Source organism: Trachurus trachurus (genome assembly GCF_905171665.1).
Source record: "Trachurus trachurus genome assembly, chromosome: 9".
Classification (NCBI taxonomy): Eukaryota; Metazoa; Chordata; class Actinopteri; order Carangiformes; family Carangidae; genus Trachurus; species Trachurus trachurus.
This window is the reverse complement of record NC_139895.1, coordinates 17,089,488-17,113,590: the sequence shown is the minus strand read 5'-3', so window position 1 is coordinate 17,113,590 and position 24,103 is coordinate 17,089,488. Positions and strand designations below refer to the sequence as shown.

Sequence of the window (24,103 nt, the reverse complement as noted above, 5' to 3'; positions counted from 1 at the left end):
AAAAAAGATTTTTATGGGGACTTCAAGTCCCAAAGCAAAGTTTGTTATTCAGGAAAAGATAATTGAATTTCCTCCATATAACTGGACCAAAATAACTGTTTGGTAAACAAACGAAATTATGAAAATGAAGCTGTGCTTCCTAAACTGTTGAAATAAAATTTCTAGGAGAATGAAGTACTCGACTAAAAATATATTCTCACCTAAACAGCTGCTGGGAATGAGAGTGGGCAGCCAGGCTACATTAGCAAATGCTGATGCGTGGAGAGAATTGATCCTCGCCAGCTCAGAGACCCCGCCTGACAGAGATAGAGGGCCAACAGGGTCCACTCTCCATAAAATCAGCTCGCTGTAGATTGCATTGGGATCTTGGGAGACGGTGCCAAGGGACACCCGGCTGGGCCGTGACCCTCGGGGCAGAGATGTTGAATGAGAGAAACCTGTGGACGGCTCTGGAGGAGCCAGAATGCTGTCTACGTCTGGTGTCCTCAAGGCGTTGTGGTGCGAGGTGGTGAGGAGGAGAGGGAGTAATGAGTGACAGGCCAGGTCATTGAGGTGGAAGCGGTGGCCACAGTACCGTGACTTGTGAGAGACACTGAGCACAGTGGAAAAAGCTGAGTCCTCTGCAAAACTGACTGCCCACTGGTTCAGAGAACCATCAGCGTGTTTAGAGATCATTAGCACGTTTGGGGTGAAAATGCTTAGCCGCAGACTACTGCTGGGTGCAGGTTTTCCTTGTCCTGCGTAGCTTATTAGAGCAGATTTTGTTTGAGGCAAAGTGCTCCCAAGTGGCCGTTGTCTGCCATGCTGGATAGCCAGATCCACATTCTTGTTGCAGGCATACATGACAACACTGTGGCTCAGGGAGATTGCGTCTCCTGTAGGGAATGCTACAGGGATACGGGACACAAATGACACCTGAAAGAGAAAGAAAGACATCACAGCAATGAAATCTGAAGCAACTAAAGCTTTCAGCTCTGAGTTGGTACTAAGAAGGACTCAAGCAATTATTTCTATTTTAGCTTGAAATAAGAATATATCAAGAAACAGCAGGCTCCCATGTGGATGTGGTAATGACGCAAATGGCATTGAAGATCATGAACCCATTCTACAAAAGGGAGCTCAAAACAAAGGTCAGTAATTCTTCTAGTCTGCATTCGGGAGCTGACTGACAAGTGACTGTCTGAAGTTACAGAGACAGTGACTGAGACTCGGGGGGATAGAGCGTTCTTCACTTGCCCCATTGCATATGTATAAAAAAGAACAATGTTCAACAATACTTATGCTAATAATAATAGCAGGATCCAGTGTGCATTATCTAATTAAAGCAGGCAGGCTTAATCAACCTGAATGTCAATGAAACTTGGGATTCTCTTAGCTGCCTTGCCCGAATGACTAACTGCTGTGTCACACGGTTCTCATTATTTCACTGCTAATAAAAATGCAGCAGGGGACTTTTCAATTTGATATGAAGTCACACATAATTAGAATATAATTGTCTTGAATGGCTAGATGAGAAGCCATTAAAACGAGAGCGAGACCATCTCGACTGTCAAAATGATTCACGACTTTACTGATGTGATTAATTAAGAAGCACAACTCAAAAATCTGAATACAAACAAGTCATGTGAAGGAGTGACCAAAGCAAAGTCTACTTAGTTTATAGTAACACTTAAATCATAAAGTAAAAATATCATAATTTGCTGTACTGTAGATTCCCACCATAACTATTCTGTATCTGTGTATTAATTTATCAATCTTTGAATGGAGACTTCACAAATTGGAAATAGATTAATATTTGTTGACAAGGTTAAAACCTGAGGGATTATGTTAGTTTATAAAAAAATCTGACACATAAATGTATTTAATAATATTTCGGTATTGAACAAAAACCACCAGCAGCGACTATACCTGAGCTTGTCTGAACATTCCTGGCTGGTATTCATCCAACCAGTCCACATGCCAGACCAACAGAGAGCCGTCCATGGGATGAATACTGAACAACATGTCTGCTCCTTTATTCCACTCCTCTAGCAGCACGTCCACCTGGTGCTCCACAGCTGCCAGAGGAAGCTCCACAGCCTCGGGTCCTTGGGGGTCACTTGGCCTGCAACTATTTTCGTCTTCATCGAAGTTATCCTCATCCTCTGGGTCTGGAAGAGAATAGAATGAATAGTGCCAAAGTTTAAATTATGAAAATCAGTGGAAAAAAAGGCAAAGCAGAGTGCAATATGTAGGGGTCAGACCAAATGTTTTTCTCTACCTTCATGGGAGCAATCGTTCTGTTGCTCCAGGCTGCCTCTGAGCTGCTGTAGGAAGACATCCATAGCTAAAGTGAAATGAAGCTCTTTGTTGTTGAGCCAGTGGACAGTAAAAGGACCTCCAGGTTCTTCATCATCCATGCCACTCAGAGAAGAGATGGAGGGCAGTAGAGGAATGTCTGCGATGATACAATAATAGACAATATAAGACAGTGATACAGACATTTGAACGTTTAGAAAAAGAACAGGTGAAGTGTAACAGAGATCTACATTACATTAAATTACAGGCATGGAGGACAAACAGATGTGCTGTAGCTAATTAACTTTCATGATTACAAGTGTGGTTTGAGGTGTTCTAACATAATGAAAGCATAGAAATACAATCCAGGCAGAACTCTCTGGCTCAAGGCCGAAGTAGATTATGCCCTGAATCAGGTCAAATTAAGCTGCCCTACAAAAACACATAAGGGAAACAAAATGAAATGGCCTTATATTCTCCATGAGCAATTTTAATTGAACACAAAATCTCACAAGGATGTTAAATAACCGCTCAGTCTTTAAAGCTTCTTTTGTAACTTATTATATCAAAAGCTGCAAAATTGAGAGATGAAGCCCTCTTATTATGTTCAAGCAGGGGTAAGTCTATTTAGCCCGTATGGTTTAAGAATGACTGATATGTCGCAATGCTGGAGCTGTTGTACCTTCTCTTTACAAAAGTACGCCATGCCATCTTGTGGCTTTTAATACTTTAATTTTTAATTTAGAGCATTTGTCTATCAACTATCCACAACTAGAGGAGAGAAAAATGAGTGTGTCTGAGTCAAACCTGTGGCCGGGTTGATGCTTGCAGCGATGTGGAAGTGGCAGAGTGCGTTGGCATGAGGCATGTTGCTGTTGCTCCTCTTGTGGTTGAAGTGCCGGCTCTGATGGTGAGGCAGGCCGCCTGTCAGGGAGGGCTGGGGCACATCTCGACTTAAGGAGGAATGCCATGATTCTAGAAAATTCAACTGTAAGGAAAACATTATTTAATAAAGTTAATTAACAAACCATGTGTCACTGTCGTGCGTGAGACACCACAGTTCTCCTCCTAGGCTGTATTGGGGAACAGGTGTTTCTCCTTTGATTTGATGTTTTTGATGTTTAAATTCAATTTTAGTTTTTTTGTTTTGTTTTCCTTTGTGTTTCCAGTAAAGTGTAAAGACCTACGTTTCTACACTTCATATTAACCAATGAAAACAGTCTCATGTGAATGGCATCCATGTAGATTTATTGGGCTTAATTAATGTCAACGGTTTTGCAAGAAATCTCATGCTGTTCATCTCAGCCTGAGGTAACATTACAAAATGGAAGTTTGAAATAGGTATTGTCCATTTTTTCAGTTTGGAAGGGAGAGAATTACTTCAGACTACAGCCTGGATCATCTAGCACAGTCTACTTTTTTAATGAATAATGCAACACATGTACACTTCCAGACTTTCCTCAAGGCACAGTAGAGAAATTTGCATACCCATTTTTCCTGTAATCTCGCGTGCCCTGGGCTCTGTGACAGCCAGTGAGACCAATAACCATTTAAAAGTCCATATTAAAATGGATGTAAGTATTGTGTTTGGTGGTCTACAGTAGCTAGGATGTCAGCAACAATCTGGCTAACGAAAAAACTTAAAGCAGAAGAACCACTGGCACTATTAAATGGGAAAACCAGCAGCAGATGAATGAAACAGAGTCAAAGTTACAATTTTGAGGTGTTCCACAGATTACAGAAAGGAGGTTAATATTATTCACTGATCTCTTGTCTTAAGCCCTCTACAAAGCTTCAAAAAGCATCTTCATGTCTGATAGGCAATTAATTTTCCCTTTTAACTCCACTAGGCCTCAGTTGTATTTCCATCTCTTCCCTCAGCCTTTGCTCTTTCTGCCTCATCTCTGCAGTTGCCTAATGACATACTTCAGCAGGGGTGGAAGTATAGAATTCAGGCTTCTTTCTCTGGGTTATTTGTTAAACTTACACAATACACAGGTTGTTACACATAAATTATTATTGTATACATTTTTAAGTTCTATTTTATGATATGATTTGGTTTCCTGCTCTCTTTTTGGATAAATGTTACCAGTCCTTATACAGTATTTAGTGGTATTTACACTTGCCAGTGTACTATTTAGGAACACCTATCTAAAAACAGTGTTGTAGATTTGATTATAAGTGCTGTTAAATTATATAATATGTTGTGACTGTTGACTGTTTCTCAGATTTTGTTCATTGGATTTAAAGAGTTGACTAAATACTGGGAACACTTTATATTATAACAAAGCAATGCAACTGCAGCCTCCAAAATGACGAAGATGTTGAACAGTTAAAATAACAACTATTTTCTACCTTCATGTCTACTGCAGGAATGTCGTTTTAGACTATATTGATTTTACCAAGTTGTATCTAAATTAAATGGCAAATTGAGCGCATTTTATTATCAGCAAAAAGGACATTAGTGTTACTTACTTCGTGTGCCATTTTTCCTGGTGTCTTCCCATTGCAGGTGTGTTTCCTGGTAGGACCAGCACATCTGAGCGTGTCGCTGTGTGGGCCAGGAGCATGGTTGTTATGGAGACCGGACAGGAGGCAGTCACCCGGCAACAGCGTCTCTGCCCAGAGCCGACACACGCTGTCCTTACAGCAGGTGAGCAGAACGTTACACACTGCACCTCTTTAGGGAGAGGAAGTAAAAGGAGAGACAATGGGAAACTGTTCAGGTTGTGTTATAGGTGGTAATCAACTCGTCAGTATCATGATGTTGATAGAACTACAGTATTTAGCAGCAGGCCAGAGGAAAAATACCTGTAGAGAGATACATTTACCAAAATAGTAATGACACTGGTGATGAAGGAATTTCAATTTTAACCTTTAATGTAAAGCATGATTACTGAATATGACATAGAAAGAGAAAGTACGCTGTCGGAGATTGACTTAGATGATGATGATAATTAGACAATGTTTTTATTATCACATCTGATTATGATCTGATTGTGATCCGAGTTGTCGCAATACACATCACAACTTTAATGCTTCCCAAAGCTTTTTCTGTCTGTCTTTCCGTCTATATTAATTTTGTTAAGTAACAATGGAGTGGAATAACACCATTTTGCCAAAAATATTTCTGCATGTTAAATCTGCTGTGAAATGTGTCACATTCAGTCAGAGAACAATTAAAAGGTTACGTAATATTAGCAATGCTGTAATAAAGCACAGCAGAGCCTGCAGCTTTAGTATAGTGTGTGTGCCTGTTAATAGTCCAGAGTGTTTAACCTAATTTCAATCTGCAAAATTCTTATTCAACTTGCAAAATACAACTGTGTATCAGACAATAATTAATGAACACAAAAAGAGACACTACCTGTCCAGCCAGTGAAACACACCTAAAGAACAGGTTATGCCTTTAACTTTTAACAATTGTTGTGGAACCCGTCCTAAGGCTATGGTCAACTCCTGGAAGGTACAGTAATTAATTTGTTTGTTTGTTAAATTTGCTTTTCTTAATGTTGCTGTCAGCTGTGTCAATATATGTTTTGATAAGAATGAACCAAGTAAACAAACCAAACATGGCTGCAGGAAGAAAGCTGTGAAATGTTGTCTTGACAGTGTCTTTACCGTGGCATGTACATGCTGGTCTTTCTCCAAGAGAAGCCAGTAACAGAACGGGGATGGGCCAGGTAAACGAAGGAGAAGGCCAGCTCTCCCTGGACACTGACGCTGGATTCTGGGGGCGTAAAGAGTCTGGAAACACCCGACTTCCACTTACTGGTGCTGTACCAGACCTTTACTAGGCAGTCATCCTGAAGAGCATAGACAAACATGGGTTATATTGATTTTGTATTGTGGGATGTGCTATTACAGGTTAAACTTATTATGTTATTTTACAGCTACACTTGAGTTTACAGTGTTTGGCCTCGGCATAGTATATAAAATTGCTAACATGACCTTAACATGGTAGTTTGCATCAAAGTCTGTACAGGTTTAGCAACTCCTGATAGATGGCACTTACCTGCCCGGCAGTAGCAAAGAACTCCCCATCAGGCGAGAACTTCATTAAACTGAGTGGAGAGGCCGTCCTTTATACAAAAAATATAAATTACAGCATTATCAGTTCTCAATGAATATCAGATATTTATTTTGTGAAGTCAAATGTTTAAGACAGACTAAAACAAGTTGGAGTGAAAATTAAATTAAATACTCAAGGTTATCTTATGTGCATATTTTGTACTTCTTACTTGCTCTGCCAGATGCACCTCCAGGAAGAATGGGAGTCCCTTATGGACATTTCTGCCTTCTTTTCCTGCTCTTCAGCTTCATCTTTTACTCCATCAACATTAGACCACAACTGGAGGCTACTAGAACCTGTTAAGAGAGTGCTGCCTACAAACATACAAACACAAGTTTATTCTTTGAGGATATACTCTCCCATTGTCTTACATTACATCATATCATGAAAAAAAAAAAGTGGCATGTACACAGTGCAGAAGGGTTTTTATTACCAAATGAATAAAATAAAACTCAACACTGTGTTACCTGTGTAACATTAGGTGAGAAATATGTATGCAAGTACCTGTCGGGTGCCAGGCCAGGTTCCGTACCATAGACTGTAGCACAAACTGACCAGTCTTCTGCCATTGGCAGTTCAACTTCTGAACAGAAAGAATAAACAAAACATCAGTGTTAAAAATATGACTGGCTCTGAAAATATTAGTTTCCTTCTATCAGTTCTATTACTCTCAATGAATCAAAAATAATCATACATGGCTCACATGAAAACAGCTTTACTGTTGGGTCCTGTTATGCAGATGTATGCATGAAAATTCTCAGTCATCCAGGTCATGGTTATCAAAGAGAAGTCAACGGAGGGCAAATGGAATTGGTTATAGTTACTTTTAAGATGTTTTATCCCAGGGGCTTCAGCAGTTCTGAGTGACTGGTGGGGAGTCTCGGGTGCAACTTGGCATTTTTGACCTGTGCCATACATACTGAGGAAGACAGCCTCTGCACAGGAAGTCCACAGAGAAGACCAATACTCTCTCATCACCTGATAATCGAGACCTTTGGAAACACTGCTGGCACTGTCTGGATTTAAAAAACTCTGGGAAGTTTGGGCGGGCTAAACCAGACACATCTGGCAACGATGATGCAGACACTTGCTTTGCTTCGTAATTTGGTCTTATAACAAATTATGACAAATTCACAAATAACAAGCTGAAGTTACACAAGGAAGTGTCCAGGGAGAGGGAAGTCATCCCTGCTTAGTCTGCGGCCCCCGTGACCCGGCCCCTGATAAAGCAGAAGAAGACAAGTGAACGAAGGAAGCTGAAGTAAAATTCTACATTCTAATGCTACAACGGCCAAAATGTTTTTGTTTTTCATAAGGACCACACATTGTTCAGTCAGAACTGAACAGAACAGTTCACAGTTGCCCTCTGAGTAACCGTGACGTAGATGACTGAGAATCTTCCCAGACACTTACAACTGCATAACAAGAGCCAACAGTGTAGCTGCTTTCATGTGAGCCACATGTGATGAGGCCCCATGAACGACCGTGATAGCAGGGAAGCACAATATAAAGTAGTACATAGTTTTGCTGAGTACTGTAAGTGTAAAATCTTTCCATTCCAAATTACAGTTCTTGACATAACAAAGCTAAAACTTCCTCAATGATTATAGAGCAGGAATAAACAGATAACAAAGTGTGCATTAGTTATTTGCTGGTGACTTTTTGAAGGGTTTATAGGACAAATATTCCTATCCCTATTAAATGGCAGGAGAGGATTGCCTGAAGAAGAACAGCCTTGTTATTGAGGATGATATGAATGCATGCATGAGCAGACTGTGATTGGAAGATACTCACAGTCACCGATGCATCTTTTTGATGTGGGTGCTGAACAGGCTCAAAGACACACACAATGCTTCCATAGGAAGCTGCAATCTGTCAGCAGAGAAAAGAAGAGGCAATACAATAAATATTAATATGACGTGTTTCCTCATACAGAGAAACAATGTAGTATTATTCAATATATCTTAATACAACATGCAAAAATACTAACTGCATATTACAGTTTTACACACAGTATTTGTTAGATACAACATTGTTTTGCAACATCATCAACCCTGTGTTTATGGCAGTTTATATTAGACAGAAAATAATCCTTTTCAATATCCTAATTAGGAGCAAGCAAAATGAATCTATAGTCTAGAGTACAGTCCCTGGACAACAGAACAGAGAGATATCTTGAGCTTATAACAAGCCGGTGTTGAGTCAACGTTGTCTTGTCAACATACAGTAATCTCGTCTACTGTATGCAAGCCTCACATCAGATCATTGTTTGAGGCCACGTGCTCAGGTGCTTTCCATGGAAGTCACAGTCACAATGTTAAACAGAGTGAATGGGTGAAATCTCTATGGCAGTGAACACAAATAACAAGGTCCAGGTCTAAGATAATACAGGCTGTGTATGTCACTAATTGGTTAAATAATATGCCGACTGTCAGTGAATGAATTCCACAGAGGAGTGACTTGCACACTCAAAGGAGCAAATGTGCATTTATAAAGGAGCACATACACAAGGACAATTACATAGAAATCACAGTTCAGATAAACAAAAATACATGAGTTCCTAGGTAATAGGGATTCAATAAAAACATATTTCACTTTTAATTACATTCTTGTAGAGATTAAACTGTAACTCACTTATGCTGTTTAAGAACTAACAATACACTGTACATTTGGTCCAAGGGATAAAATCAGTCAATAAAGTAAAATAAATAAAATACAAATAAAATCAGTGATCAGTAGTTATAATGATTTTTACATAAGGATCCAGGAATTGTTAAAAATAACTAGGAGCAGCCTGCTTTTTAGCTAACAAACTATAATGGTTGCAGTTTTTAAAGGTCGATTTAAATGCCCCTGCATTCTGGTTTTGATTTAAAGTTGCTGCCTGTCCCGTTTCTATGGTGTTACTCTGCATGCATTTGTTTTGAAGAGATATGACTTGGAACAAGCCATGGATAATAACAAACAGGTATTCAAATTGTGAAGATATCAAAAGCAGTGTTCAAACAATGCAATTACTTTTTTTTTTTTTTCATGCTCTAAATGAAAATATTTGTCTTGAACCAATAACAAGTACTGTAGAGCCAAATCTTGTAGAGCACAAAGTAATGTAGGTCAGAGGCCAATTGCAAGTTTCTATTCTCAGTGATGGTGTTGCTTGTACTAATTTGAATATTATCTGAAAACAATGTGGTTTTCTTTAATTATAACTTATTATTACACCTTAGATATAATGAGTTTGAAAATAAATGAGCCATGGCAGTGGGTCATTCATGCTTACAACATGCATCAGAAGTGGTACGACGCAAATTATGAGCACATGGGATGTGTGTTCAACAGTGTTGTGTAGAATAGCATTGCAAATATCAGCATGGAGAGGGAAGCATACCGACTGAGCATGCTTAAAAAGATGCTGGACCATGCTGGAGGCATGTGAGGTTAGATCTGGCCTAAGTGAATTGGATTAAACATCACATGAGAGGAGTGGTGAAGGATTGGGTGAAATTTTTCTCTTTTTTTTTCATTTGATTTAAACCAGGCGCGTCTGTTGTTTTAACAATGCCACCACCATCCCAATTAGAAAATAGATGCGGATTACAGTGATGGTCTGGCTATCATTATTTCTGCCTTTCATATTTTTATGAAGTAATGTGTCAAGTTCACACAGATGAAGAGAAGCTGGAGTTCTCTTTTATGTATTTAAGTTGGACCGGTTTTTTAAAAAAAAGCGTGAATGTGGAGATAAACATTAGCAGTCTGTGGCAATTCAATCATTTTGGGGTCTTAAACTGAAAGTTCAAATTTTAGAAATCATTGCCACTGAGACTAAAGTATCTAAGGATTAAAACTTACAAGAAACAGCTGCTTCATACTGAACATGTTTGCAAAAGGATACTACAATGTTAAGTTTTCACTGACAAACTATGCTGAGATTCAACACAAACATTTTCAGCTTCACAGATTCACAGCTTACGAACATCATTCTTGCTCCTTAAGACATTTGCAACTAGATCAGTGCCTGTTCTAAGTACAAAACTTAAACAAGTCTACTAGCAGCCTTCCCAGAAAAAGAAAAAACCCATCCATTTCCAGATCCAGTTCTTCTACTATTAAAACTAATCAAACTAATTAAATGAGTCTCCCGGCAAATGGGAGCTGTACAAAATAAAACCTTGTCATTGTCTCTGAGCTGCAGTTAGAATTGGGAACTATAAATAACTACACATTTCCACAAATACTTTTTCCCCACAGAAAACGGTCTCAGATGCAAATTACGTACAATCACATCACAACAGTTGTTGTTTGTGACAAAACTTTAAACCATTTTGTGGTCATTAAAAGGGATTATCTGTGGTGTTACATCAGCATATGAGCCTGTGAACCACTATATGTTTTACTGGCTGATTATTTTTCCCTCATTTGGAGTTGATGACAGCACCCTCATTTGAGTTCATTTAAACAGCCTTTGATGTTGCAAACAAATGCCTTTCCTGAAAGCATAAGCTGCCAACACATCATAAGAGTGCAACAGAGCGTATGCCTTGCAAAACAGTCAAAGTTAATCTACAACAGAATCAAAGGAAGTGTGCATCATAGTACAAAAACACTTTTATAGCCCTCTGCTTTTTCTCTCTTAATTTGGGTCAGGTGGTTTATTTTACAACATGAAAGTAAAGTTATAGTCATTTGTTTCTCTGATCTTCCATTTTTGCCATTTTGACTGGTGTCAAACTAGGGTACAGACTGTTTTGTATTACTCAAAGTTTGTAGCAAATCTTTTACCATTTATTTACCCATAGTACAATAATGACTTTCAAATACAACAAGGTAAAGAAACAAAATGTACCCTGGGACTTTATGAGTATATCCAAATAAATATTTATTTAAACTGAAATACTGTATGTACCCAATAAAACTGTATGGGATATTAGGAACATCCAGGAATATCAGTTTGCACATCAACCTGAGGACCCAATAGGACAAAGTGCCACTCCATTACTCTTACCTGTCCACCCTGCAGTGAGCAGTCAACACAGCCGACCTGAATGTTGCCATGTTTGGCCCCTGGGATGATCTGCAGTCGTTCAAAGTCACTGCCCAAAATCACCACGTCACACCCTGACGCATAGGCCTATCAAGAGACAAGGAGAAATAAGGGCAGACAACAAGAAGATGATACTCAGATCCGTCCAGAGAGAATTGCATGAAAGGTCACATGAACTGCACTTGAGCCGGAGCCAGTGTCACAGCCTAAAACATGCCACCATATGACGGCTCTGGAGTACAGGCGGATAAGATTAGAATTCTACACTCTATTTCTGTGGTTCTCACAAGAGGAGCTTCACATGAGCTGTGATTCACTGTGACTGTGTCTCTATCACAGGAGGGCAGAACGACAGAAACATTTCCCCTATTGATCCACTCTCTAAATTGCAAAAGACTAGCAGTCAGAGGTTCAGACGCGCAGCAAATTCTTAATCCCCAAGAAATAACTTTGGGATGCAGTGGAGGGACATCCTTGTGAACTGCTGAATACGGTGTAAATTATACAGTTGTAATGTGACTAACAAAAAGACATAGCCCAGTTAGTTCTCAACAGTTTGAAGTCACAGCTGCCAGAATAACAAGGTTGGTGTCTGTGACACCCACACTACAGTATATGCTAGCAAATGATTTAATGCTCTGCTTTTGTTGTCTTAGCATACGACTACTCTCAGTTAGATGAGCCGAGCAAGTGGGGGTTATAGCTGTGAAGTGGTGAAATGACTACGGCTAAATTAGGGGGTGCCTAATTCATATGGTGCTGTCCATAGTACTGAAACAGAGTAGAACATTTTTTATAAAACCATAGGATAGATTGATGCTTTTTGTGCTAGATCAGAAGGTAAACAAAAGGGAAATTAAGGGAAGGTCAATGAGACAGAGAACTGCAAGTCATTAACACTTGTCAACATATCATCATATACATTAATAAATTATTCTTTATTAATAATTATTAATTAATTAAGTTTTAACAGCCAGGTGTTGTCCAAAGGGATCTTGATGTAGATGTGGATCTTTTACACTTTCCTCGACTTCCTCTAGTCCCTGACCGAAGGAGGACAGCACCCTCTCAGGATTACAAATTAAGCATAAAATAGTACATAACACACTGCTGATACAGATTAGAACACTGTTTTTGGCTACGCATGCAAATCCACTGCATAAATTTTTCTAAAACTTCGTAGGAGCTCGACTTACTGTAGCTTTGGCTCCTCAGAGTAACAATGCCATTAGTTAAGCCTTGACAGCGTACTCCTGCTCTACATGCTACATTTTATTTTTTATTTTTTTTAAACAGCTCAGTGAACAGAAATCTCTTCAGCTCAGTTTAACCACCCCCTGAGAATCATGGCTCCTAAATGGCAAGGAGGAAAATATTTCCAGAGCTTGAAATATCTTACCGTGAATGGCACATTGTTGATGTTCCCTACAGAGAAACAATTGTCCCCTGGGTTGACAGCCCCTGTGAGGACCTGATGGAGATTCATAACTCTTGTTTATAGTCTCCTTGTGCTCCTTCCTCCTCTCTCCTTTCTCATAACACCATCCCACTCCAGGTGAGAATCGCGGAAAATCATGAGAGGGACGTGTTTGTCTTCATCTGTAGTCTGTAATTTCACTTCAGTGTCTTTAGTGGCAAGCTGCAAAGGAGAGATACAAACAAAGATGTAAACAGATAATGTTTTGCTTCAGTCAACTGTCAAGCCTAGGGCATTAGTGACTCCAAGATATTGACTATAAGCTGATTAAACACTCAACACTGTCATCAAGGATGAAATAGATGATCTCCAAATTGATGATCACATTGGCCATACAGGACATCAAGTGTTCTTAAACTGCACAAGTCAAAAACTGCATGAAATTAGTCTCACCATAGGGTCTTGTTGCATAAAAACACAGAGATAGTATTGTAAGAGGACCCACTGTAAATGAGCATTAGGGCTATTTTTCATACATACAGGTTAAAAAAACATAGCCTACTGGTGTAAAAGCCCATTTGATCCTGGTGGCCCATCACTTCCTTTGAAATGCATGCCATTTAAATAGGTGTGTCAGTATAAGAGACTGTCATTGAGTTTCTTGTTAGCCTAAATAGGAACTGGAATGACCGCTAGACTGTCAAATATATTGGAGCACTTCTTCAGAGCCTAAAGACATGGAACCACAGACAAGCAAGGTGATGGTATAATGTACCAGCTGATGCTGCACAAATACAGTGTTACATTATCACTGGAGAGCAAGACTTTCGGCAATATAGAATACCTTTGTGTTACTGTGTACTGTATTTCACCTTTGTATGCTGGACGCAAAGCCTTTTGAACAGAATGCACATAATTAAAAAGGTGTGACGCAGGTGTCAGGGAGTCAAGCAGGTTACCACAGTGCAGGCTTACACCTTACAACAACACTGAAGGTCCTGTTATTCCACATTGTATTGTGTTAATTTACAGTGATAAGAGAACAAAATTCAACCCTTTGGAATTAGTTGCATTGATGTACAACATTTGTCTCATGTCCAGGTATTAATCCAAGTTACACTAATAAAGGAACACAATCTATTTTGACTACATAATACTACACACAAACCCTTGTTGTTCTTGTCCATATTGAACACATTCACACAGTGTAGATTGGTAAAAGGGTGAATAACACAAACCAAAGCAAATTGAAGTGAGTAGTGATCCTAAGACTCCACACACAAGAAACATCTGCTAAAATGAACGATGCCTCAAAAAAGATCACAGAAGACTTACAATAATGAATTGTTGATTTGCATAAAACTGGAAAGGGTAATCAAATCATCACAAGTTTGCATATTCATCAGTCTGCTCAGTCGTGTAGCGATGAATGAACCTGGACCTAACAGTTTAGGCTTAAAAGAAACTTGTAGCTGGTTTTTGTTCTTGATCCTGTACAAATGGCGGTGTATAACATGGAGCATGTTGTTCATGCAGGGACCCCATGTCTCCCATTCCCAAAAAAAAGAGGAAAAAAGCATCACTGCGCATTGCAACTGAGGTTTGTCAAAGTGTAGCGACTTAACACTCCATAACACCATTAGAAAAATGCTGTGCAGTGAGTCTGAGATGAATTGTTTGGGAAGTATGTTCAGCACTACATAGCGAACAACAACTACTGCATATCATCATTAAAACATCATCTCAAAGATGAAGTATGATGAAAGGACAGTCATGGCTTGGTGCTTGACTGCCCCTGGGCGCACAATGCCAGGGTGGCTGTCCACCTGCTGAAACATCAAAATCAAACTGCTATAAAATGACTTTGGAGAAAATCCACCTTTTAGAGTCATCATAAGAGTTGAAACCTCAACTCAGTGCTGTGAGATCACATAAAGAGAAGCTTTAACACCAGGCTGCAACCGCTTTAAGGAAGAATGAGTCAAAAATGTTCTCCAAACATTGTGCAAGTCTGATCACCAGGCAGCTACTGGGTTCTTGTATGAGACAATCACTGCCAAAGGAGGTTTAACTGGTTATTTAAATCCAAGTGTTCACTTACTTACCAACAGCACAGTGAGAGTTCAATAACTATCAAAAGATATACAAATATGTGATTGCCTGTGCAATTACTTTAACACAGTCTGCTTTAAAACAGGGAACTCCATAGGTTTTGTTTGCTTTTTTCTAGACCGTGTCTCTTACACCCTGTGCCAACTAAACTTTGCTGCAGACACAAGAAGGGTCAACTCAACTGAACCAATCTATGTCACATGTCTAACAACTTTGCTGGACGCTAGGTTACCAACTGCTTATCATAGCCGTTAGCAACCTATGTTAGCAACCCATTAGAGCCAGTTAGTAAAGACACTGTCATTTTAACGTAACAACAACAACAACACAGGACACATCCTATCAGCGAGAGGGAATCGAGCCCGTGAGTGTCAATAACGTTAAGGCCTGCAAAATATAACGTTAACGCAAAGGGGCAGCAGTACGTGACGTTATTTTAAAACTGGAAGAGAAAAAAAATGAATACACAATGTTTCCTGTGCTGTGGCAACTCACGTGATAACGTTTCACACGCCAACGCAGTGAGATCCAGTTGACACATCTGACTGACTGACGTTGTGTCAGCCAGCCCGATTAAACATTAGTCTACATGCTACTAGGGAAACATTACATGAATTAGCAAACCTGCTTTTAAAGTCCCCCGTCGGAACATGACGCTAACTGAGCTGTCAAGTTTAGCTAATCAATCCAAGCAGTTTGTGACACAAACACCGTAAAACGACCCCACTGTTTGAGAAACCGATTAGTCACTCACCGTGTACTGCCTCTGTGAAACATTTCCTGTAGATATGGTGTAAACAGTCTCCCCCTTTAAGTTGCCTTTTTTTCATCAATGCAGCTGTCTAACGTTAAATGTTACGGTTTCGGTCTCCTCAGTTAGCTAGCGTTAGCCTGTGCTAGCTTGTGAGGCTGTTTTAGCCAGCGAGGAGCTCCTGAACTGGAAAGCTTAGCTGTAGCTCACTTCTGGTTCATATATCCTGACCTCCGACAGTCGCTGCTTACCAAAGACGAGTCTTTGTTTACCTCTCAAAATGCTAACCGCAAGAAGGAGCCAACCTCTCCCCAAGGTTAACAAATAAGACGCTTCCAAAGAGGGAGCTTTTCCTTATGTTGAAGATGTGTCATGATAATGACTGTTTCGCTGCAATGCATTGTGGTCCTTGTAGTTGACAGTTGCGCGAGGGTGGCCTACAGTGGAAGTAAATGAAGTTTTCTGTGAAAAAGTTTAAAATAATCAATACAATGGATTAAAATGTTTGTTTGTTTACTGTTTTTGATTTTTGGCATTTTAATGATGTAAGTATGCCTCTGTAAAGCACTTTGAATTGCCTGGTATATGAATTGTGCTATATAATATATGCCTTGCTTGCCTTACATCTGTCAAAATCCAACATGAGTAGGTAGCCTAATAGTACAAGAATAATGACAGGTAATTTTAAGCAATAGTAGTTCTTAGAAATATGACCAACTGAGTTTGTATTATATTGTTGTTATAAATTGTGCTATGATATATGGCAGAATTATAAAGTTCATGTACTACAATCCAACATCAGACACATAGCCGAATACCAGGTGACAATGACTAAAATATATAATTAAAATAAATTCAGTTTATATATAGATAGTAACAGGCAATATTGCAAAATTAAGAAAGCTAAAAAAATATTTTTAAAACAGAGAAAGAAATAGTTGCCATATACAGAGTTCTTTGATCTAATTTCCCTGTGCAAATTATTTCAAATGGTTGCAGAAAAAGTGAATACTGTCTTTCTTTCCACTGTCTCAACCTTTATCAGTGTTGATTATTTTATTTCAAATTGTAGTTTGCATTGGCAGAAGGTTGTTATTTTCGCATGTTTAACATTTCCCCAGGTGTGGCAGTTGAATTTTGTTTACACTAAGTGAATGAGGACCTGCCCTGTTCAAACCATGTAAATGCTACTAAAGAAATGCAAAAGATAACAGTAATTACTGTGGCAGTGTCCCACAAATCATGAATAGCCTATAGCAGTTCAATTAAACATATTTGCAAACATTGTTCAACACATCAATGTGTGTCCTCCAGATCCACTGCCAGCACATGTGAAGCACAGCAAACTCAGATCTGTGGAACTAACCCATGGTCAAGTCATATAGTGTACTGACTTGTGCACACAGCATTACCCCGGTGAGGCGGGAGGCCAAAGCACCAATATGTCTAGTATATTTAACATAACATGACTGTATTTAGCAGGGTTAACGTAACAGCTTGAGTAACAAGACTGTTTGAGTCTTCAAGTGGTCTGTGCAACATGTCCAATGTAAGAGACAGTTTTCTGTGTCCAGTCATGGTCTCTTGAAAAGCAACAATTTTCAAGCCCTTACTTTGTTCAGATGTTAAATTACATTTCTTTGTTTTGGGCCATTGGATTTTAAAATTGAATCTAAATTGATTTTCCATCTCCCATTCTTGTTTCCTGAGAAAGGATAGAGGTGATCGTGGGAGGTGACTCATGTCTTCGTATTAAGTCTACATTACCACAAGGTGTCACTGTTGCTCAGTAGACTGGATTCCTGTTTTTTTTGACCAGTCAAACTGTTTGTTTTCCCCCTTGTATTCTTGAACATATGGTATACCAGTTAAATTTATTAAAATGTTTTTTTTCCCCCATTGAAATTACAGTGATTCAACAGTCCACTGTAAAAGGAACAAAGGTTAAAGCAGAAGTAAGCGGAATGTTTGTGTTAGTCTTAGTTATATCTTCCGACAGCAATCACTTACATAGAGTGTTTGGTCTGAAACACGGGTCTGTCAGTCACTCTGCTCTGCTGTAAGCCGAGGAGAAAACTTTCCTTGTATCCTACAACCTTTATCCAATGAGGAGAAAGAACGGCATAAGGGGCGGTCCTCTCTGTGTGTGCAGCCAAGGGATGCGCGTGAATGTGGTGACGTAGGGACGAGGGTGGGGACTGCTAACTCCATCGGCTGACAAGAAGTTAGCCAAAACGACCGGATCGCTTACTTCTGCTTTAAAGATAAACCGACCAAGGTAAAAAAAAAAAAGTGGCAAAAGTGACATGATAACTCACATAAATTGAATTTGAGTTTGATTCATCGTTTTCGTGTTCTAGTTTGATCAGCAAGGTTTTGCAAAGTGACTCGTTTATCAAAATAAATGATTTAATCTGTACGTGTTATTCAACGCACTATTCACTACACTGAATTGAGAATGTACTGAAAAACCAAGGCAAGCACATATTTGTGTACTATAACTTGACATATAATGTGCTATGATGCATGATGATGAAATCCCCTTTTCAAAATCAAGATTGCTGTATTTGCTGGCCCCAATTTATGATTTGTTTCTTCTTTTCCATTCAAAGTGACAGGTTTCTGACCATCAAATCATTTATTCTGTGTACAACTTGGACCATTTTAAGTTACCTTGGTGAATATGAGCGAGTTTCCTCTTTCACAGCCAAAGTTACAGGGGGAAATACATTATTTCAGACCGTGTTTTCTGCCTGCCATGAAACGTATCCCCCCTTATGGTGGACTGGTGAAGTCTGACCACCAAGTAATTTATTCTTTCTGTATATAGCCTAACCAAAGTCCTTCTCTGATATAACTTGTTATGATTGGATGTTATTACATGTTTGACCGCTAGGCGGCAGTACTGGTTTGTAGTCAGCTTACCGTTCCATATAACAGAGTAGAGCAAGACTGCATTGAGCCACATGTATGTTGTTGAGAACGTGAGACATTAAACTAAGTGACTTGCTATCAACACGGCCTCATCCTTGGAACACGAACATGACACAACTCAGACCATTTTAAGTAACCTTGGTGAATATGAGCATGTTTCCTCTTTCACAGCCAAAGTTACAGGGGGGAACAAATTATTTCAGACCGTCTTTTCAGCCTGTCATGAAACGTATCCCCCCTTAAAGGCTGGACTGGTGAAGTCTGACCACCAAGTCATTTATTCTGTGTATAACCATGTGTATAACTCAGACCATTTTAAATGATCTTATTGGTTAATATGAGCATGTTTCCTCTTTCACAGCCAAAGTTACAGAGGGACAAATTATTTTAGACCGTCTTCCGCCTGCCATGATCGACAGAGCACCTCTTAGCAAATTAAGCCTTGCAAATGTATGCTAGTTCTTACAGGTGTCCAAACCTTAATAGCCAATTGCTTACAAGCCCTCTGGCCCTCTGTCTGTACATGAAACCCCATACCTGCCCAGTTGAAGCCCTTCTCTGTCCATCAGGTGAGTAGCAGGAGTTATTATATTAGGCATATAATGCGCATGCGCAGACACTTCAGTGAAACAAAACGTTCATTGGGCTAACGTAAATACAGTTGTTGCAAGTAGTTAAACAAAATCAGACCAAATTATTCTCTCGACGCAAGACCTGCAGTAACTTTGCGACAGTAGAGGAGCAGCAGCTTCCAGGAACTGATCGGTTTGTAGGTTTTCTGCGACGAAGAGCGAGAGAGAGAGCGGCGAGGCTGGCGATCGGAGTTAAATACTGTAGGCTAGTTAGCTAGCTGCTAGCCCATTAGCACTCGTTGCTAAACCTCGCGCCCATAGACTGTAAAAAAAAAAGGCTGTTTATCAGCTGGTCAATGCTTCAGCTCCCACATCTCCCCAGTGCCTCCCAAATCGAGTCCAGAGAATGAGCTAGGAGACAGGTAAATAATCTGCATATTGTAGCCTATTATTATCAGTTACTTACTGGTAAACATTTTTATGGATGTGTATTTTAGGCGTTCTCCGTCTATAATGAGCGCAGCATATTTGATTATGTATAATTTCAGAAGATTGCCAATGTTTCTTTAGACAATGGGAATAAGTGACCAGAAAATGTCCAGTGTCAAAGCCAGAAGATGCAGAAGAAACTTCAAGCACAGGAGGAAACTCAAAAAGAGAGAGATTTGCTGCTGTTACTGGCATGAAAAGGTAAGTTTCAGTCATATTTTCTGTAAAAGTTACCAGCTGTTACTTAAAGCTATTTGAAGTCCCAGTGTTTCTGAAATTAAAACATATGGAGATTAAAAAAAAAAAAATGCACATAGCTGGCAGCTCACTTTGTGATTTCTGCCTTTTACCTAATTTTCACACATTCTGTTCTAGCCTCACTACAAATGGCAAAACACTGTTGACTGGGGATGGGAAATGAGGATGGGGGTTTGGAGGTTTCAAACTCATAAAAGCATAAAGCATAAATGGGACAGACACTCTCCATGAATAATTAAAATGCCTGACATGTCAGTGACATTAGGGAAAGTTGGTGACATTTATTGTCATGGCAGTTGGATAGTGGTGATGACGAAACTGTTGACTTTCCAGTCAAGAAGTAGGTCATAACATTATTAAAGGAGTTTCATAATTTATCTGTACTAAATATTACATTGATTTTCAGTTTACACACACACACACACACACACACACACACACACACTGATACCCCGTCCCCCACCTGGATAAATTCACATATACACACGGGCGTGACCACTGTATCACTGCCACTGCAATTGCATGGACTAGATGTAAAAAAAAAAAAATGAAATTGAATTCTTGTGCACATCTACACACACATGCACCATCCATCCTGGTGAAGATATGTCAATCTTGGTTTGACCTTCAACAACGTTCACAGGGAAATTTTTATATTGTTGTTCAGAGAGATATAGTCTGGAATGGGTGCCCTTGCCAACAACAAAACACTCTGCTTTACACTCTCCCTTTTAAATTGAAAATATAAAACTAAATTGGGATTCTCTTTGATGATGTCATCACTGCTTTTAAATAATGACAGTAATAATAGGTTTTGGATAGTAGTAGTAAAATACACACTTAAACATATTTGGTGAAGTTTAAAGTGATACAAATTGTCTTACTCTTTATGACCAGTACATTTTCTGTCAAACACTGATACACAGAGTCGTGAGAGCAAATCGTTTTAAAAATATTACACGCTTTTGTTTTTGATAACACCGCTATTTGCAGGAGACAAGACAGTATTGGTTTGTGAGTTTTGTGACATTTTTTTATTTGGAATCTTTTGTTTTTTTTCTCCTCATGCCTCATTTTGTGTGTTGTAGATACTCTGTTATTCTGCACATTAAGGCACTGTGAAATAATTTCCCTGCGTGGAATTGATAAAATTGACCTTTTATCTCCTAAAAAGGGGGGATTGAAAGAAAACATGGAAATAATAATTTCACGTTCATGAACACCTTGATTTTTAATGATTGATTTTTAATCAACAAAAGACAATAATATAAAGAAGATTGTTGCATTATTTTTATTGAGTAAACATTAAACACAAGAGGGCAGTGTTGACACATATAAAATGTCTGATGGCAAGGCTGTCCTGACTGTCAAGGCACTGCAATTTGACCTCACCCTCTATACTCACACTTGGCTGCTGCATAATCCCATGTGAAATAGGCACCACATTTTAAATGCAAAGTACAGGCTGGTGAAAACCAGTCGAAACCACTGGCCTGTTCAGTTTTAACAATCATGTAAAATTTATTTTCAAATTACACCAACATAAATGTTGATTATCAAGTTTGGGGCTCGCTCCAGATAATGTGAACTGCGCCCCAGCTGCTTCGGAAGGTTGAATCAGTCCCTCCTAATGCATAATCCATGAGTTTTTATTTTTCCCTTGAAATGTGAGTTGTCTCTTTGAAGTGCTTTGTGGTATTATTATACTGTGGTTTTGACGAGTAATAATGTTGATGTCTTGTATGAGCTGTAATTACTGGATCTGGAGGTAGGAGGGCAATGCCAAAATGGGCTTGAAGTTTCAGTGTGGCCGCGCTTTGATGTTTCATGGGTGGGGGGAGTGAGGGAAGGCAGCTTTTCCACAGAGAAAATACCCACAAGTTGCTGAACTTTGTCTGACAGACAGGGACATGACGAACTAACCATAATGAATCATAATGGTTAATAAAACAACTGTTCTCTTGAAAAGACTAGCCATTAAGCATTTGGCTTCAGTAATCACAAAATGATAAATAGTTTCATCTCTGGGTAATTATGTGTATCCTTTAAACACTCGTCAAACGATAAGCTTTCATTTTAGTGTCTATGTGTTAAACTGCACTGGGATGGATAATGGTCTTTGTTTGCACTCAGTAAACCGAACCAGCTGCACTGCACTGCATGATAATATTGTTTTTGTTGGTGCCATCCCTGGCAGACTTTCTGTATTTGTAATCCACCAGCTCTTCCTCTCCTCTGCAATAATTTCAACACCGTCCTTCATTTCTGCGTAATGCAGTGACCTGAGTGAAAGCGTCCTTGGCTGCGAATGTTGTTGAGTCAACTGGAGGTGTGTTCATGTGTGTAGTAGTGCACGGGTGTGTTTTTGGCTCCGAGCTTGTGTGAAGGCCTGCGTACATCAGTGCATGAATCCATCTGGGCGCGTGCGTGCAAACGTGTGTGCGTCATTGCACGCGGTGTCTGTGAGTGAGAGTACTTTCTGTGTGTTTGTGTCGCTGCTGCAGAGGTGATGGTGAAACGATGGGAACAGACGTTACCCTCAGAGGAAGACGGGTTAGCAGGCAGGCGGCAGGATATCCCATCACATTAGGACTTCGCTGCGCCCACTTCCTTTATCTCTTCCCAGCAGCCGAATCCAGAAAGAGGTCAGAAGGGGTCAAGCAGGCTCCTCCCTCCGTTATTATCCTCCCATCACCTGCCGTCCTCTCTGTGCTGACAACAGAACTTTCTCTTTTCTCTCTTCACCCTTTACTCTTGACACCAGCTTTTGCTCTTTATGGCCCTCAGCCTTTTCCCTTTTTTTTCTCCTTGTGGGAGTCTGCCTTCATGATATCCAAGTCTTTTTTTCTCCCCATCTGTTCCCCAGTCCTCTGTCCTTTCGCAGCCCTTTATTTGTGTCTTTTTTGCTCTTTTGATAGGCTTACATCACTCTTCAGTTTCCCTCTGTCATTTCCTCCCACAGATACAGAGAACTCAGGGGTCCCTCTTTCCGAGACCTTTTGTTGTGTCTGCAGCTGATCTCCAGATTGTAGCAGAGATGCAAGCCAGTGCTGCATCCACAGACAGACGGAGATTGAACCAAATTCAGATCTGTGGTGAGTTTTTAGCAAGAAGGAGGAAGACGGGCTGTATACTGTGAGTGTGAGAGCACAGCCTAATGTGTGTCAAAAATACAGCTGAAATCTGGGGCAAGTGGTAATGCAATATAGATGTTATATCATCATGAATATTTCATGGTACACAACAATGTACTGTAGTAGAATAATGGGTAAGTTTGGGTATTGACAAAGCTGTTCAACAGAGGTGATTATTTGATGTCTCTATATTCTGTGTCACGCAAATTTCAAGCAAACTCTCTCAGCCATCTTGGCAAAAAATGTGATTGCCGCCTCAACACTTGATTCATTTGAATCACTTTTTAAACAGCACTTCAATATTTCAACATGGTGGTTCAATATTTAAGCAAAGACTCTCTCTGTATGTATCCCACATACAGTACAGTAAGACTGGAAATGACTGATTTGCATCTTACATAAAAGTTTCACAAATTCACAAAGTTGTGCACATTCTTTATATTGCCGCGCTGTTTTGTGAGCCGTAACTCTCAGTGGTTCACACCTATTTGAGCTGTATTTTCCTAGATGTGTTTTGACTTCCTTTGAACTCAGGTCTCTTTATCATCAGATGCTTTGGCATCATTCTTTGTCTGGCTGCCTCCTCCTGTCTGAGGAAATGTGGAGTGAACTTGCTTAATGAGGAGACAAGAATATTTTTACATGATTTAAACAGAGATCACAGAGCAGACGTCCAGAACACGTCTCTCTCAAACAACACATATCTGATAACAAATTAGATACAGTGTAGAAACAGTAATTGAAAAACACTTATCAAGAGAATCTCACGACTCTCTCTTTCTCTCTCTCTCACACACACACACGTATATATACATGTATATATTGATGTTCAAAGTCATTAGGCTACATGAAAAAGGTTTAAAGTTGCAGCTAGTTTGACATTAGCTATCACATTTTCCTTTAGTAGTATATGTGCAATCTAGCATTTAGAGGATATGGCAGATTGGTGAGCTATGGCTGTTGAATATACCTGTAATGGCTCTGGTTGGGTCATTATCCTCCATGATATCTGGTTATTATCCATGTCTGATTTATGCTGCCTC

The 24,103-nt window shown here is 39.5% G+C and overlaps 1 protein-coding gene across 5 annotated transcripts in view; it reads right to left on the bottom strand.

Annotated features, from left to right (window-relative positions):
* The window catches only part of dmxl1 (Dmx like 1), a 54,183-nt gene extending 38,156 nt beyond the window's left edge, over positions 1-16,027 (bottom strand). For 3 of the 5 annotated variants that reach the window (XM_083979394.1, XM_083979398.1, XM_083979397.1), the window contains exons 1-13: positions 15,677-16,026; positions 12,793-13,032; positions 11,355-11,480; positions 8,144-8,221; positions 6,854-6,932; positions 6,519-6,663; positions 6,293-6,359; positions 5,899-6,083; positions 4,753-4,957; positions 3,085-3,265; positions 2,261-2,437; positions 1,909-2,150; positions 201-915 (exon numbers count right to left, since the gene is read on the bottom strand). In XM_083979394.1, the coding sequence (XP_083835520.1) occupies positions 201-915; positions 1,909-2,150; positions 2,261-2,437; positions 3,085-3,265; positions 4,753-4,957; positions 5,899-6,083; positions 6,293-6,359; positions 6,519-6,663; positions 6,854-6,932; positions 8,144-8,221; positions 11,355-11,480; positions 12,793-12,879 (2,287 nt within the window). In that variant the 5' untranslated portion in view covers positions 12,880-13,032; positions 15,677-16,026. Of the gene's footprint in view, positions 1-200; positions 916-1,908; positions 2,151-2,260; positions 2,438-3,084; positions 3,266-4,752; positions 4,958-5,898; positions 6,084-6,292; positions 6,360-6,518; positions 6,664-6,853; positions 6,933-8,143; positions 8,222-11,354; positions 11,481-12,792; positions 13,033-15,676 lie in introns of all 5 variants that reach the window. The other 2 variants (XM_083979395.1, XM_083979396.1) reach the window with 2 other exon arrangements.
* Positions 16,028-24,103: the final 8,076 nt, after the last annotated feature.